Source organism: Haliaeetus leucocephalus, unplaced genomic scaffold, assembly GCF_000737465.1.
Source record: "Haliaeetus leucocephalus isolate CR32 unplaced genomic scaffold, Haliaeetus_leucocephalus-4.0 Scaffold185, whole genome shotgun sequence".
Classification (NCBI taxonomy): Eukaryota; Metazoa; Chordata; class Aves; order Accipitriformes; family Accipitridae; genus Haliaeetus; species Haliaeetus leucocephalus.
Window position 1 is genome coordinate 226,371 of NW_010972621.1, and position 17,612 is coordinate 243,982.

Sequence of the window (17,612 nt, forward strand, 5' to 3'; positions counted from 1 at the left end):
CTGCATGATTGACCATTCATGTAAGTTAGTTACAGTACAAAAATAATCTGCTTGTGCGTTAGGTAGTTTATACCATAACTGCCAGCTGTGGTAAGCATTCAGTACAGCTCTGCAGCTTTGTAAGAACTGGGCAGCTTTCAGTACTCGTCAAACCTTGGTTGCTGTGAGCAGGATCTTAAGTGCCTGGAAAAAGGCTATCCCTCCAGTTCCTTACATGTGGCACAGTGCGTGATCTGGGACCCAGCTCAAGGAAACATGGCAGAATTGTGGGATTCAGTCCTTTTTAATGCAAGTAATTTTCTCTTGAGCTGCAATTTTAGGATGTACCATACCTGAAGAAAGCAGTAACAAACATGGAGGGGAGGGTATCAAAGCATTGACAAATGCAGGGGCCAGGGCAGGGTTCTGCTCCTAAAGGCTACATGGTAAGTAGCACCAACTTTAACCTGTTACGGCTCGGTATGTGGCTTGCCTTACACCCATTCTGAAAAAAGTCTTAAATTCTAATTAAAAAAAGAGTAGAAGATTTAGGTTTGTCATACATTTTAGTTTGAAAAATAAAAGAAGTTGGTAATTAATAATAATTTCCCTAGTTTGCTAAACTGTTACCACTATTTGCTAGAAACAAATTGCTCCACTGGATATTTAAAATGGTACTTTTGGCACAGTTCCTAGGAAAAAAAAAGCCTCTACATCATCTGTGTCTTTTTTTAAAAGTTGTACAATGAAATCAGACAGAGCTTCATTTGCAGGATGTTGTGCTTCACATGCGACTAATTAATAAGAAACACTAGTGGAAAGGAGCTAAAGAAAGGAGCAGTTCAGCAAATGTGCCTTCACAACCTGTAGTATTTAGAAAATTCTAGTGCAGCTTCCAAGTTGACTCCCCCTCCCTTCTACCTCTGCAAACGTGTGTAGCAAAGCCAGATGGATGCTGCTTTAGGTTTTCCAACCACCATGTCCAGAAACAGCAAGAAGTTTGCAGGTTTTGCTTGCATAACTAGCTGTCACTGGAAATTTAAAATCCTCCTCTACACCATTAGCTCCCCTCTTTTCTTCTGCCAGTAATGGTTAGCTATACAGATTAATCTAAATTTTTCACAGGTATTGGAGGGGAGTTTGAAGACCAGTTGTCGTGTAAATTTTGCTAACAAATTTTGATAATTCACAATGGAGAAAAACTATTTTCACATTTAAGAATTAAAAAAAAAACATGTAAAGGGAAATCAGGGTGCTAAAACTAGGGTTTATTAGTATCTATTTTACATAGAAAATACTGTGGCCTAATTTCAGCTCTTAATTTTAATTGACCTGGAAATTTGGTTCTTTTTTTTTCTTTTTTTTTTTTTTTTTTGTAGCACATGAATCCACACAAACTGTGCACTGTATCATAACACAGTCTTACAGATTTAAAAGTATGTCCTAATGTGCAATTAAATAATAAAGTTGCTTTTGCATTGCTCAGCAGTGATCTGCTCCCCACAACTTGTATTGCCAATACATATGTAGTCTTTCAAACAAGTTCCCACAAGCATGTTTGAATGGCAAGATAGAAGTCCCTTCTCCGTACCATGACCCACACTTAATCCTAATCCTCTGTAGCATAACAGACATTACTGACCTAAAATTTCTGATAAAACATAAATAAATCTGGCTTTGGCAAGCAAGAAGCTGTTGCAATTTAGTGCATTGATCTATAAATCCTCATTAACTACTACAGTGTACTGCTTTATTAGAAAACTCTTATTTCATCAAGATGCCTCCCAAGAAATCAAGTTACACCTAATGATACTTGTGGTGAGGACACCTGCTTAATTGGGGTGGTAGTTTCATTTAATTGGGACACCTTCAGGTGGCTTGGGTGACAACCTGCACATTACAGTTCAGTGTATCCTCCTCATGGCAGCCTGCAGTTGCCCCAGTCTGCCCTCACCTACAGCTGGTTCACAGTGAGCTACTGGAAGTCACCCGACATTTCTTGCCAGTGGATCACAGCCTCCTTCCCATCACTCTGAATGACTTCCAGTATGTCAGACTATTCAAAACAGGGAGATGCTTGATACAGTACTACCACAGGGAAAGGTGCTTTGCTACTTCGTCAGCCTAATTTTAATGAAAATATTCAGCCCCTACAATAGCCGAGATTCTTCGATCTTGAAAAGGCTTAAGAAAAGATTAATCAGCAATTCACAAATGTTAGTGTCATGTCTTTGAAGTCTCAAAGCGTGCAATTACATGTTGTTCATTAAAAAGCATAATCTTAACAGGGACAATTGCTGAAACTAAATTAAACACATGCACTCCAAATCCACTAGCCGAGACTGAAAAAACAGCGTTCAACATTTAGTACATAAATAACAATATTAGCACGTGGAACCTGCTAGGATGAAAGATGGTTTGCTGGCTTATTAAAATGAGAGCTATGATTACAGAAAGTTTGTGTCTTCCTTTTTACATGGATTTTCAATTGCAGTATGAAGTCTTTGGTACATTGTTTTCATAATATGCAGCTTTAATATGAGATAAGAACATTCAGTGCCTTCAAGAAGGTTCAGATTTTCTGCTATTGTACATGTATGAAATTAGAGCATACAACTTCAGGTGCTGAAGTTTGCTTGCTGCTGGAAAGTAGTTGGTTGCCTGCCAACACAGTTATCATAAAATCATAGAATGGTTTGGGTTGGAAGGGACTTTAAAGATCATCGAGTTCCAGCCCCCCTGCATGGGCAGCGACACCTTCCACTAGACCAGATTGCTCAAAGCCCCATCCAACCTGGCCTTGAACACTTCCAGGGATGGGGCATTCACAGCTTCTCTGGGCAACCTATTCCAGTGTCTTACTACCCTCAACATAAAGGATTTCTTCCTAATATCCAATCTAAATCTACCCTCTTTTAGTTCAAAACCATTGCCCCTTGTCCTGTCCCTACAGCCCTTGGTAAAAAGTCTCATCTTTTTTTATAAGTCCACTTTAAGTACTCAAAGGCTGCAATTACATCTCCCTGGAGCCTTCTTTTCTCCAGGCTGAACAGCCCCAACTCTCTCAGCCTACCCTCACAGGGGAGATGCTCCAGCCCCCTGATCATCTTCGTAGCCCTCCTCTGGACCCCCTCCAGCAGGTCTGTGTCTTTCATATGCTGGGGGCACCAGAGCTGGATGTGGTACTCCAGGTGGGGTCTCATGAGAGTGGAGAAAAGGGGGAGAATGACCTCCCTCGACCTGCTTCTCTTTATGCAGCCCAGGATTATTGGAGAGACCAACCTCTGAATTCCAGACAGCAGAGATTTTGACTAACGCTCAATTAATCTGTTTTAGCTTGTACTTGCAGTTAAACTGTGTTTGGCTACTCCCCCCTCAACAAAGCATTTTTTTAAATTGGAGATAAGGATCAAATAAAGGAAAGGAGGCAGCTGCATGTCATCATCGACCTAATACCACGGAAGCAGAGAACACCCAACATCAGAAGGACATTATGTGAGCCATCCAAATGTTAGAAAAATACAGCCTTACTGATTGCTTTTGAGAAGAGCCTGTGATCTTTTAGAACTGATGGCATATACACCACCTATGCCAGCAGTGCCACCACAGCTTTAATTGCTCACATTGAAAACTTCCTGTAAACTGGTGACTTGTCATCTTTGCAGACAGGTTTAGAAGATCCTTCCCAACTACCTTATTTGTTTTTATTCATATACAAGGGGATCAAGGCCACAGCTAAAAATAACACTGCCTTGCTTTCAAAAGCAAGACAGAAAAAGGCTGTTTTCCTTGTAACATTAGGAAAATAGGAATTAGCAGGATAGGAATCAACTTAGAATATGCACTAAATACATATCACATGAAACTGAGCCTGTACTCCATCATTTTAGAAAGCTGTCCTGCAGATTTTGCTATACTTGAGAAGAAAAAAAAAACTGTCAAGGAATTTAAGTTTTTGTTCCGGAAAAAGGAGATTTATAAAACCTTGCCTGGGGAGCAAATAATATCTTTTGCTCCGCTATCATTACCCTTATTACCTCAAAAAACACCTTGCAAAACCTGCTGCCAGAAAAAACCTGAAGCCTATTTTTCAAGCTCAACACCAGCAATAGCTTATTACAATACCTGCAATGACGATAATGAAAGCTGTTTCATAAAACCCTGAGGCAATTACAGCTGTGTACACTCTTCTCTTAATACAGGTTTTAAAAGGAGATTAATCATGCTCTCATCCTCAAACTAGGCTGAAAAATCATGATGATGTCACTCAGTGATTCACACTTCAGATGACTCATAAAACCAGGATAATTATCTAGCAGGTCTTCTGCAAGTCTCCTGTTCAATGAATGAGCACATTATGAGATTGAGGACTCCTGTTGCATGAATGAAAAAGGAAATGTGGAGAAACAAGAAAATAGTACTACAAATCAGGTAGAAATAGATGCCTACCCTGACTAATTTGCATATTTAATTTGAGACACAGGTTTCCTCTTAGCTGTGACCATGTTTTATTAAAGTAAATACCCTGCAGTTTTATTATACAAGTAAAATTCCTCTTTAAATGTTTAAGCTTGACTTTGTACATGTATGTAAATTATTAGTCTTTAAAAAAAAAGCCTTGTGACACAGCAAAATATTTTTCCAGCTTCCATACAAAATAGCACTTTTTCTCTGTTGGTAGAAGACATTAAAATTTTTACTGTATTAAGTGGTCTGTGTAACTTACAAAAGTTGTATACAAAAAACTTAAAAGTATGCAAAAATTCCAAAGTACACTCCGACAGCTAATGCTCTGCGAATACTTTATTACACAAATTACATTCAGCTTCTGAAAATAGTGTTCTAACAGTGATACCATCTAAAAATAAGACATCCCAGAAACACATCAAGTTAGAAGAAGAAAAAAAATTAAATAGAGACTTTTTTCTTTCCTTCAATGCAATATAATGTTAGTGATTTTAAAAAAATAGAATAAGATTTAGCAGCTTCATTTTCTTGTGGCACTGTATTTTCTTTGTACTGCAACAGGTTAAGGACATTGAAGAGGAAAGGCACAAAACAGAAATTGGCAACTGAATAGTTATGGGAAAAATACTTTGATCAAGCAGATAGTAAGACTTATTTACAAGATCCCCAAATTCAGATGAGAAAATACTACTGCTTTAAATCAGTGCTGCAATTAGAAGACTGTTTGCTTTATTAAGATGTTCACATAAAAAACAACGGCACTGATATGGAACTTCCACACACTCCTCCACTTAAAAACCAGAACTAAAACCAAACAAAAATTAAAGGAACCAGTGTACAGCCCCACACAGACTAGTACAGTTTACAGTTAAATACACAAAATCTTAAACGTGCTTCAGGGAAAAGGAATCTGACATTCTGGGTTGAATCATATAATGGAAAACACAAAGGCTGGTTTTAGGATGATGAAGGTGCTGAAGGAGGCGGAGGTGCTGAACACTCTTCCTCTGAATCTGTGCCATCATCTTCATCTTTTTCTTGATCACTTCCTTCAGTGCTCAGTCGGTCAAACCCTTTTCGGCTGTAGCCCTTGTGACTTGCAAAGAAGTTCCCAAGGTTAAGGCCACCACCACCTTTCCCTGTGGAAAGGAAAGGCTTGTCATAAAGTTTGCTTTACTGTACAGGGGGAATAAAAATCTATCCACTCATTCAATAGTATAGTGGAGATTATTTTAAGTGTCCTTCCAGAAACTGCTCTTAAAGATCAGTACATGAGCCACAAAAGCTTAGTATAGAGATTATGAAACAGGAAGGAAATTAATCTTTGAAGTTTCAAACTATTTTTTTCAGCATCCATTGTTTCATCAAGTCTTTATGCAGGCTATTTGTGTTCCCACCAATTTGCCCTTAATCTCAAAGTGCTTCATTTCATTCACCAGATCCACAGATAACTCATTATAACAGCTACTGCTGTCCCATTGGTAGTGACACATCCTCTTCAGCAGGCAGATAATGACAGATGAAAGGTGTCATAAAAGACATTTCCACAAAACACCTGAGGTTTGCCCCCAATTCTTCCTCTGAGAAAGTTCCATCAAATCTGTTACTCAACTACAAGTGAATAGAGAAAAAAAGAAGTCCAGTTACTGCATTCTTAAGTGTTCCTCAATGACTTAGACTTACCTCTAAGTTTGCCTAAAATTCTGCCTGAACTTGAATCAAGTTTATGTTCCCCATCAGCTGAAAAATAAGGTAGATTTTAAAAATAAGCTAAAAAAATTGTATTCTATGATTAAATAATTATCTGTATTTTGATACAAACCACAGACATTCAACAAATTGATCAGCAGCTTTAAGAAGCAAAACTGATACTTTCCAGCTTCTTGATTAAGGGTGAAATTATAATTCCTAACTAAATTATCATACCATGGATGTTCAGTTTATGCCAATTCATCCATTAAGAAGATTTGCATACTAGTTATTTCTGAGAATTTCATTCCCCCAACTGTTCACTTATGTTACTGTGAAGAGTTTACAGGAAGGACAAGAACCTTGTCATTTATAACGTGCACAACTACATTCCAGCACACTGCAAAATACAGCTTGACATTTGAAATGGTATAGTTTCCCTGTAAAGACTGGCTTTCTGGAAGACAGTGATCTGTGAATTTCTTCAGGTATTTTGGTGGAACTTTCTCTCCCCCTTACAAACTATATCCTTCTCCCTGGTGATTCTTTCCATCCGTCATCTGAAGAAAAATTAAATGCCATGACCAAACTGTCTTTTCCTATGTATTACTCAGTTTCCATAAATCTGTGCAAGAAGTTTACTTTCACCAATGTAACTGTATCACGCTCTTTGACACAGTAAATTCAAGCACTGCTTGAATCCAAATGGAATGCAAAGATGCTATTATAGATGCTATCCATTAACAGCAGTACTGCAGTAGTCTAGGCTGTTAGCACATTTGATGTGCTAGACATGTTTGAACACAGAGTCAGGAAGCTGCACACTGAAATCTTCGAATAAAATACATCCAATTCAGTCGCAGGGCAATATTATATCACTGAATTACCTACTCTGTCATAGCATGTCCTGGCCAGTGGCAGAACTGTGTTATTTGTCTACTCCATGTACATTTTCTTGTCTTGATGGCAATATCTTGATAAAACTATTTATGTGATACAAAATAACAAGTGTAATGATAAAACTCCCACTGCAGTCTACGAGTTTCTCAAAAATATTGTTATTACATAATACAAATTAAGAACAAATTTACATAGCCTTGCAAGTACCAATTACGGCTCTCACAGCAATGGATGAAGGTGCATTACAGAAACATGTCTGACTCACAACATGCACAAGGTAGTAGAGAACAATAACATGTAATCTCTTGTAAATGTTATCTGCTTGCATTTTGCTTATACCTTTATAATATCCATAGAGTCTTGTTCTCAACAATTTAAAGATCCCAAACTGAAAATCAAACTGTGCTCAAGGTATTAAAATTCATGTATTCTAGACAATAACATGAATATATTCTAGTTATTTCTGAGATACCAATTTTTGGCTTGACACCAATTAAAGTTTTAGATACATGTTCTGAAAAGGTGGTGGCTTGAGATATGATATTAAAGGCACAGAGGAGTGCAGTTGCTGTGTGCATGCCGATTCTTAGTTTGCATGCAGCATCACAGTAACTGTTCAGAAGGGTAAAGGGACAGTACTCCTCTCTCCTCATACCCTTGTCCCTCAGTGTTCAGCGACGTTTTGAACTGGAATAATAAAAGCCTGTTCTATAGAGTTACTCATGGTTACCTCCATAGACAGTTGTCTTCCTCCACCGAATAAATAGTAAAATTGCCAGCAGGACAACAACAGGAATAATTAGAAGAGTTGTAATAAGAACAAAGGAAACTCCAGTGCTGGCCTGTTGGACCAAATGTTGCTTTTCTTGCTTCTTTAGATGGTCTGTTGATTCTGGGGTGTTTTTCAATCTGGCTTCTACAATTGTTTCTGATTCTTTAAAAAGAAGACAATTTCAGTATGTAATCCATATGCATCAAGAAACACAGAATAAGGCGTTAAAGAACAAGCTAGAATACCTGAAGTGCTGAGTAACAAGGAAACAAACGACAAACACTTATGAAGACATTTTTAGCTCTTGCTGATGTTATCCCTAACGTAAGGCAGAGAGAGTCTGAATGGTATCACTCACTAGCAAAGATGCCCTCCCCTTTTCTTGAATCAGGAAAAGAAAGGTGTCAGGGAGAGTTTTGTCTTAAAAAGTATCTATCATTTAAAATATAGGAAAATCCCTCGAAGATCTAGTTTTGCAAATAGGTGTGTGATGTACTAGCAATGAAATATCTCCTTTTGATAATAAGTCTTCCACAAGAAATACAGAAATCCAGTATATGCTGTATTATTATAAACAAAAAAGGAAAGCATTTAAAGTTCTTTTTAATAAACTTGTGACAAAGGGTTAAATTTTCAGAACTGCTACACCCTGTGACAGAACTTTGGCTTTCTAAATTTGGAGAGCCTTTGAAAGCATCCAATCATTCCTTGACCAATTTGTTACCTCTCCACCTACAAGGAGAAAAACCATTTCAGTAAATTTCTCTATGATGTTTTGTGTGTGTGTAAAGGATCACATGCTTTATGCTAACTTTTAATGAGTAAAACCGTCTAGCTATACATTTTAAAGTCTGACTTAACTGCATGTCTTAAGAAGTAGCTGCATCAGAAACACTCTGAATCAACTCTGTTTTGATTCTGTATCAAACTTAAAATGATGGTCTATTCTGAAAAAATAGCAAATGCTTCAGTTTACACTTAACACTAATACAACGATAACGATATTATTGTTATCACTAATACAATGATACAATGATAACATGCTGTCTGTTCAAGTAGTAGTTACAGCCAAGAGCAATTTTCCTCCACCATCTTGCCCATCTCTGGGCAAAGCTACAGTTCTTCATGTATTTTCCCCCCACTTCACAGCAGTGCAAACAATAGTAACAGTCTGTCAGCAGGAGACTGTGAAAGTGCAGGCCACTCCTGTCCATTTATTAAGCAGAGGATAGCTATCTGTTTTCTTCAAGTGGAGTTGAAAGATATTAATTTCAGTCTATGTACCCTAAGCAGTTTTAGGGATTGTTACTCAGAAACTGTTTCTTACCCTGGTGATACTATTGCATTTTTCTCTGTAACATTAGAAGTGTGAACTACTATGCTATCCTTCTAAAGAAAGCCAAAATGCATTAATATATTCCTAGATTTGTTGTACTGTGGATGCTGTAATGTCAACACTTCCCTTTTGAGTGCTTCAGGAGGGCTGATGTACCAACAGAGATAAAATAGAAGGAGAACAATTTCGGCAATAAGGATTTCATTGCTTTATAATGTCAGCTGCCTTTATTCTACTTTATTCTAATGCTTGCAACTGGCAGTTGGGATCTTTTGGTATTTTCCTCTGCTTGCACATATATGGCTAAAGCAAACCACACAAGCTCTGAATTCAGCCAAAAAAAAGTTAAGAACGTTTGAACATTTTATAAAGGCTTCTCCATAGCCTGGTACTGTTTTTCTGAAAGGGAAATAAACTTTTCCTTTTCAACATAAAAGACCTACACAACAGAATACAAATGGTTAAAATTACTTTCCATTTTCCTGAACTGCTATTTTACCTCTTTCAATCTCCTCTACATGTATTTCTTTATATTAAGTTTCTACATGTTTTTATTTTCTTTTTTTGTGTCTGTTTTTCATTTTCACACAGATAAATTGAAAAAAAAGGAAGCAGTAAATCTAGGGAAATAAATCTAAATAGAAAAAATTATATTTTTTCCATATGGTGTGACTGGCAAGGCTGTATACTGAAAGACTATGCAGAAAGATACACCAATTGCCATTTCAAATAACCCTTTTTTGGTGGTTGAGCATTGTGCAGCAGGGGGAAGGATGCTGGGGAGTAACTATCACAGTTACATTTCAGAGCTATTTCTGCATCTAAGGGAGCTGACACAGAAACCAATCTGGACCACACCAGATGGTGGTACGGAGCTAATCCACTGGTTAAATTTTTATTTTAGTGGCTGTGAAGCACTAAAATATCACTGAAAACAAAATGTTTAGATTGGCCGTAAAATAGCATCTACCAGGTAACACTGTTACAAGCTGCTTTCTAGTGCTTCCTGTGCCCGCTCATTTTATGTGGGTGAAACGATGGCGAAAAATAAAACAGTCAAACTAGTTAGCATTTTCCCCTTGAACTTGGCAGAAGCAGTCCTAGTCTGTGTGAAAATACAAATGTGGTTCCTTCATTTCCATTATGAATCAGACTAACCTTTTATTTCCTGTACCTCAATACCAGCCTTTTTAACTGACCGATGTTCCATTTCTGTAAAACAAAATTATTCTTCAGGACAACTGACATTTCAGAAAGACACTCAGTGACATTTTCCTGCTAGCTTTCTCAAATGTACAGTACAATCCTACAGTAAACAATCCCGTCCGCACCTGAACTTCACCAAGGAGAGTCAATATAAACCATTCAATAGCTCACAAGGCAATGGAAAAAAGAAAGATTGATTCATGAAAGGTGTTTGCAATAATTAACTCTTATGCCACAGAGAGATTTTATGGGCACATGTAAAGGTTCAGAAAGTCCCACAAAAATAAAACTGTTCATTATAATCAAAATCACGATGGATTAAAGGCTGGCTGAATCAGGGCTTCTCAGCTACTGCAGTTTTATACTGCAACAAAAGCTAAAAAGAAAATTATATACAAGGACTTTCCTCATCTAACCTGTAAGTGATGAGTAATTTCATTATTTTTTTGTTCTCATGTTTCTTTGAATAAAAGCCTAGAAGTCTTCTGTTCAGGTTACTATATACAGAAAGCCATATCCAGTCAGAATTACAATTTATCTGGTCCAGTTTCCTGTTATTAAGAGCAGCTGATACCAGATGCCCCAAAGGAAAATAATGAATTATAAACAGACAAATATGGAGTAACTAGCTTAGTCAGAAGTTCATTTGTAACAGCAGACTCTTACTGGTTGACTAACACCCTGAAGCCTGAGCTTTATCTCTCTCATACATTTTTTATCCAATATAATGTAACAGTGGATTATATTTTTATTCCTGTAAAATATCTAATCTCTCTCTGAATCCTACTAAATTGAATCAGGCCCTCTCCCTGAAGTCAGGCTGCTTGCCTTGGGGGTTACTAGATTAAAACTAGGAAGTGTTTCCACTTCATGGAAATAAGACTTCAAATTATACTAGATTCATCTTCTAATGATACATAATCCCAATGAAATGAATGTAAATTTTAAGTTGATGTGCGTTTTTACTTCAGCCCCTGGGAGTTTCCTATATACCTCAAAGGAAGCAGTTGATTTCTCAGCAAATGATACATTAAAATTACTAAAAAGCTAAAGAGTCATGCTTTTGTTTAAGCAGGTGTAAATGACATTGCAAGGGATAGATCCACCATGAGGCAAATGCATTTTGATCTCTCCTGCAACAAAAGAACTCATGCACTCAGGACTCTTCTTCAACAGAGCATGCAGCCGTGCTGAAGAATGGTCTTTTAATTAACACTGAACAGTAGCACACAACTTCTGCAGGCAGCACTTGTACTTAAATCATTGTCATTAAGATACCAGGTTCTTGGGCAGTGGTACCAGATAAATGGTACTGATCTGAAGATACGAAATGTGAAGTTGTGATATTAAGAACAAAAAGAACATACTTTCTATGGATGCAAACTTCCACACTGCTCTGGCATGAACATCTCCAACGAATACTGTTTTATCTTCTGAAGCAACAACATCATGTGGCATCTCAAAGTTCTGTGAAGATAAGCAGCAACAGATTATTCTTCAGTGTCTACACACTCATGAGGCCTCCTTAACCCTGAACTTGAGACTGGTCATATTCACTCCTTAGACTGGAAAATGCAGCAGGTGCTGGTGTGAAGGCCTAACAGGAGTGAAGGGAGAGGAATTCCGTTTCTATTGTATGTTTGCCTTCTCCAGGATTAACAACATGGATATTACACAATGTATTCATACTAAACAATTTTATATTTGTAATATCTATAATATTTATAGTCATATTCTTGCATTCAATTTTATCCTGTAAAATTTATATTTAAAATATCATGGATCTTGGTTTCAAGCCCACATACTTAGTTTTTGTCAGAGTTTATATACAACACAGCTATTTGTTATACTCAGAAAAAAAACCCTCTCTCTAATATAATTTAAAACTGGACTACAAATAACAGACTATATGTGTTACCCAGAAATGGGAATCTTAACATTCATTCTTTAGTCGAAGACAATCTATGGAAATTTTTTTAAAAAATAAACATAACTTTTACGTGCAATACTGTATGAACAACATTTAGCCTTAACTTCCACACTAATCTTCTGTAAAGAAGGGATGTAGACATACAGTTGAATATTATTTCTGCTTATGAATATATGCTATTTTTTGACAAATTACTAGCATCTAAATATATAAGTATTTCAAGTCGTTCATTATTCTCTTAAATTAGCTTTTAAGAACTGTCTTGACAGCAATAAAGTAGGCTTATCCTGACTGAAGGTATTATCTGTAGGAATCATCTTGAGGGTAGTATAATTTTTGAATGTGTACCACATGTAGAAACTTAAGACCCAAAATTCTAGTGTCTTTATTAAGTTAATATTATAAAGAATTCCTTTTGAATACCTTACATTATAAAACATCTTATTTCCTGTAATAGTCTTATGAAAGTTGGAGAAGTAGGATGTTAGCAACATTCCATATATGTAATTATATGCACAAGGCACTCTGTGCAATACTCCACCTTTCTAAGCGGAATGAAAGTATCAATTATTTCTCCAGTAGAGAAGTTCATCACAAATCCTTGCACTGGTTCTGCCTCTCCAGGATAAGGCATTCCATTAACTGCAAAGAGGAAACCACCTGCAACAATATTAGATTTCCTTTAACAACCCACATGTAACAAACTACAGTGAAGATGAACTGTAATAGTATAGACGAAAAACGGCTGGCTGAGAGAAAGAGACAGACAGACAGAAAAGAAACTCAACTTTCCTCAAATCACAAGAGGAAAGTTAAGTAAGGTGAAAGTTTGGCATTTAAGAGAGGCACACTTTGTCCAAATGAGAAGAACAAGCAAGGCAATATTTTACAGATTGGTTAAATGTAAAAAGAATGTGAAGGTGTTAAAAAAAATAATCTGAAGAATGCCTTGCTACAGATGCTTGATCTGGTAATGGAAAGTTCTTTAAATGCATCAAAAGCAGAAAGTCAGCTAGGGAATCAGCGGAACCACAAGTGGAAAAGGTATGAAAGGGGGACTCAGGGATGAGGGGCCTGTGGCAAAGAAGCTCAGTTTTTTGTCAGTTTTTTCTGTTGAATATGTTGTGGATATTCTGACAGTATTTTTTGTAGCAAAGAGGTCAGAGGAGCCAGCTCAACTGGAAGGAGAAACACAGAAGGTGTTAGACAAGTTGGAGGTTAATATTTCACCAGGTTTGGATGGCATTCACTCAAGTATAGAAGGAAGTCAAATGTGGAATTACAGACCTCAGGCCAAGTTGAGTAACCTAGCACTGCAAACAGCCACTCCTCCAGAAGACTAGCAGACAGCCAAAGTAATGCCCATCTACAAGAAGGGCTCAAAAGGGTGCCTGGGAACTACACGTCAACCATTCTGGCTTCCAGCCCCAGTAAGATGGTAGAATCCATAATGAAGAATAAGACATGGGTAAGTGTAGCCTGCTGGAAACAAGTTGGTATGGCTTCTATAAGGGGAAATTGTGCCTCACCTGTGAACAGGCAGAAAAAGCACACAGGTAAAGGAGATTCTGTAGATGTACTTGGATTTTCAGAAAACCTTTGACAAGGTTATGCATCAGAGCTTATTAAAAAATGTGACCTGTCAGAGGGCTGAATGAGAGATCTCTTAATGAACAGGAAGCAAAGAGAAGAGCTTAAGGGCAGAACTTATAATTTTTCAGCACAGAAAAGTCTGAGTAGTGTGATCCTGCAGGGATCAGAGCCAGAAACAATTTCATTCAACAGTCCTCATCAGTGACCTGAAAAATGGGGTGCACAGTGACATGTCCCAGTCTGAGGAAGGTACTGAGCTCTACAGAGTAGTTAAAAGCTTGATAATATTGAGAAAGTCTGGAAAGACTTTTTGTAAGAATACTTGAGTTGTCAAACAGATGGCAGAAGAGCTTCAACAAAGAAAAATGTAGAGTGACGCTTCTGTGAAAAAGTAATCTAGATCATGCCTATGTGATGTTTAGCTTGGAACTGGCAGCTACAACTCAGGATAGACATCTCTGAGCCATCACTGAAAGGTCTCTGAAATTTTTGGCTCCATGTACAGTGACAGCCAAAATTTCAACAGAATGTTGGGCATCATCAGGAGGAGAATTAGGAATGGAGGGGACAGATCTGCCACTATGCAAAAACTTAGCATGCCCACGTCTTAGAGTACCAAGTGCTGTTTTACTTACTGCATCTCAAGAAGGTCCTAACGAAGTTAAAGATGCTAGAAGAGAAAGGCAACTACAATAGTCAAGGGGGTGAAGCAATTAAATGGCTTATGGGGAGAGACTAAGGTGGCTGGGGTTCTTTGGTTTGGAGAGGAGAAGGCTAAGAGGCAGCAGATATGGGGAGCGTGGAACTGTTATTCACCAACTCCCCAAATACTGGGACTGAGAAGCACTCAATGAAGCTAGGTCACTATTTTAATTTAAAAAAAATAAAGTGAGTAGTGAACTTCTGGAGCCTGTAACTGTAGGAGGTCAAGGAGGCAGACAGTACAAACGAGTTCAAAATGGGATTAGGAAAATTCATGGGCAATACAGCTATAGAAAGATCCTACAAAGAAGAGGTCAGGAGCTACCTCCTAACAGCCTTAAATAAAGTGCTCATGGATGCATGGGGAGTAAGAGAGGATCAGACCACAAAATGCAGCCAGGCTTACACATTCTCCTTAGAAAGCCTCTCTTGCCACTGTCAAGTGACAGAGCTATAGGTATCAAGTATATCATCCAGTACAGCATTTCTGTGTTGGCAGATGCAAGAGAAGTAACCCTGATATTAAATTTGATATCAACTATAGAGTCGGGAGCCTGACATGCCAAAATTCCTCATCCAGTTCTTGACATTTACATTACCTTCACTACCGGTATTAAAAATCCAACCCAAAAACTTAAGACAGTAACTGTTAACCAGATTGTGATATTAAAACCTACAACTTTTTCAAACTGCTTGCTTTCAGATTTTTTATTTTATGAAACACAAAACTTTTCTTGATTGGAACCTCTTTATTTTGCTCTCTTCAATGGAGCTTGAAATGAATATTTTAAAATGTTATCATTAACTAATTATTGACTCTGTAGTCACTAGGAAGCAAACAAGATCATCTACTTGTTGACATCACATTTAGGGAGTCTAATCAGTCATTTTTCACAAGCAGAGATTATATGCAAGCTTCCCTCACCCCACAAGTAGTAAAACAGGATAGTTCTAAAACTTTCCGTTATGTCAGCTCTACTTTTTCAGACAGTAAGTATCTGGCCTAAGATAACATGATAGCACTCTTTATGAAATAACACTGTGTACTGTGACACATTGGTGTAAAGCAACTACTTGAAACCTGAAAAACAGGAAAAAGATTACCTGGAACATATGAAACTGCAAACAACTCTCTTCCAAACGATTTGTGCTTGATCTCTCTTATGAACTCCCCAGTCTCTAACTTGAAGCACTGAATCCGACCATTTTCCCTGTCTGCAACGCACAGCTGACTGAAGTCGGGGATCAGGGCTAAGCTGTGAGGGATATGAAACTGTCCAGGTCTGGCTCTGCCTAAAGAAGTCTCTGCAATACAAAATATCCAGGTTTGTGTTAAAGTATACACTGAAACTATCAGTTTCACTTAGAAACAGCAATATGTCACATAACACAATGTAACACTGGAAAAAGAATAAAGTCAGTTTGCTTTCTTCTCCTAGCAGTTTTACTCATTTAGGTAGATAAACGGTGGTAGTCTTTCGTGTTGACTTTGTAAATTCTGTTTATGAATTCTCTATTTCCCTACAATATTTGGCATAGTTTAATGCCTGATAAATCTGAATCAGGCAGAAATGTAATTATTCGTAAAACTTAAAACAGATGGGATCATGGCATAAATCCTGCAAAAATGGTAAAAATACTATTTGACCAAATGTTTAAGAAAAAACATAAGGTTTTTGTGAAAGAACACATTTTCTTGATAAGATAGGACATTCCAATACTTGTACTGAAAGCATGCTAACAAATTCCCATTGTTTATTTTTAGTGACTATATAACTACTACAAGTAGCTATATGAATAGAAGAGAGAAAATTGGAATGCAATGACAAGGCTGACATTCAGCTAGGGCTTGGAAGGTATTTCAGTAATAGAAATTTGTAAATAAAGTAATAGTAACATCAGCAATCTCATGGTTCATCATGAGTTCATGATAACAGCAGTATGGGTAAAGTACCAAGAGCTCTGACCTGTACCTTCTCCCCACTGCATCACGTACAACCCCTTTGGAGTGAACTGAATGACTCGACTGTTACAGTAGCCATCAGAGATATAAATGCTGCCAGTGATCGGATCCACAGCCACATCAGTTGGTTGACAGAAATGATTTCTGTCACTGCCCGGTTGCAAAGCCACTCCTAAGATCAGTAGTGGTTCTTTGTCATGTGCTCCCAGTTTGAAAACCTTTTTTTTAGTCAACGGGAAAAGAGAATAGGTTTCAGTTATGGAAGATGAAATATAAGAAGGATGACTGCCTATGGAAGAATATCTATTACTGTGTATAAAATTTATATACCAAACTGAATCTTAATATATTGACTATGACATCTATTACCAGTTTTTTAGTAGTGTTGATTTTAGGAAATTTCTGCCTAAAATATAAATTTCCTGTGATTACAGCAAAGGATTTAGTTTCACATTCTGGATTTAAGTACATAGGAGAATTGATAAGCAAAGATGCAGCAGAAAAATCTGTTCTTTTTCAAAAGAAACACTGTTTTAAAACAGATAGTTTTATTTCTGAATACTATGTCCATGTAGCAAATTATTCAACATAACTATATTCCACGAAGGTCACAGGGGTCAATTTGTGTAGGCATATTCTTAACATTTATCTTAACAGGCATAGATAAATAATTTACATCAAATCTCTAGGAAAGCAAAAACATTTTGTAGCAAAATATTAAAGTCCTTCTATTAAAGCTTCAGAAACATACCTGATGGAGAGCTACATCAGTGACCCAGTAGTTACCATTTTTATCTATACTCAAACCATGTGGTAAATAAAATCTGCAAGCACAAATGTAGAAGAATCAAGTTAAAAACATTTTTCAGGAAGAATGATGTAGATATAAAGATTTCACTTTTTATCTACCGATCAACAAATGCTGTACACACTAACTATCTGTAGTATTTAATGAAAAAGATAGCTTTACAGAATAGAATTTTCTTGACAAGTGTGTCTCAGCTCTGAAATTCAGCTGATCTCTGGTATCTCACTCAGGCTAATATTTGGTATCTTTAAGGACAATATACAATAC

At 37.2% G+C, this 17,612-nt stretch overlaps 1 protein-coding gene across 5 annotated transcripts in view; it reads right to left on the reverse strand.

Moving 5' to 3' along the window:
• Window positions 1-4,767: 4,767 nt before the first annotated feature.
• The window catches only part of PAM (peptidylglycine alpha-amidating monooxygenase), an 82,184-nt gene continuing 69,339 nt past the window's right edge, over window positions 4,768-17,612 (reverse strand). For 2 of the 5 annotated variants that reach the window (XM_010565054.1, XM_010565051.1), the window contains 9 exons: window positions 17,289-17,361; window positions 16,548-16,755; window positions 15,679-15,879; window positions 12,821-12,939; window positions 11,717-11,816; window positions 10,302-10,355; window positions 7,766-7,969; window positions 6,130-6,186; window positions 4,768-5,585 (listed from right to left, as the gene is read on the reverse strand). In XM_010565054.1, coding sequence (XP_010563356.1) covers window positions 5,404-5,585; window positions 6,130-6,186; window positions 7,766-7,969; window positions 10,302-10,355; window positions 11,717-11,816; window positions 12,821-12,939; window positions 15,679-15,879; window positions 16,548-16,755; window positions 17,289-17,361 — 1,198 coding nt within the window. In that variant the 3' untranslated portion in view covers window positions 4,768-5,403. The remainder of the gene's footprint in view (window positions 5,586-6,129; window positions 6,187-7,765; window positions 7,970-10,301; window positions 10,356-11,716; window positions 11,817-12,820; window positions 12,940-15,678; window positions 15,880-16,547; window positions 16,756-17,288; window positions 17,362-17,612) is intronic. The other 3 variants (XM_010565055.1, XM_010565052.1, XM_010565053.1) reach the window with 3 other exon arrangements.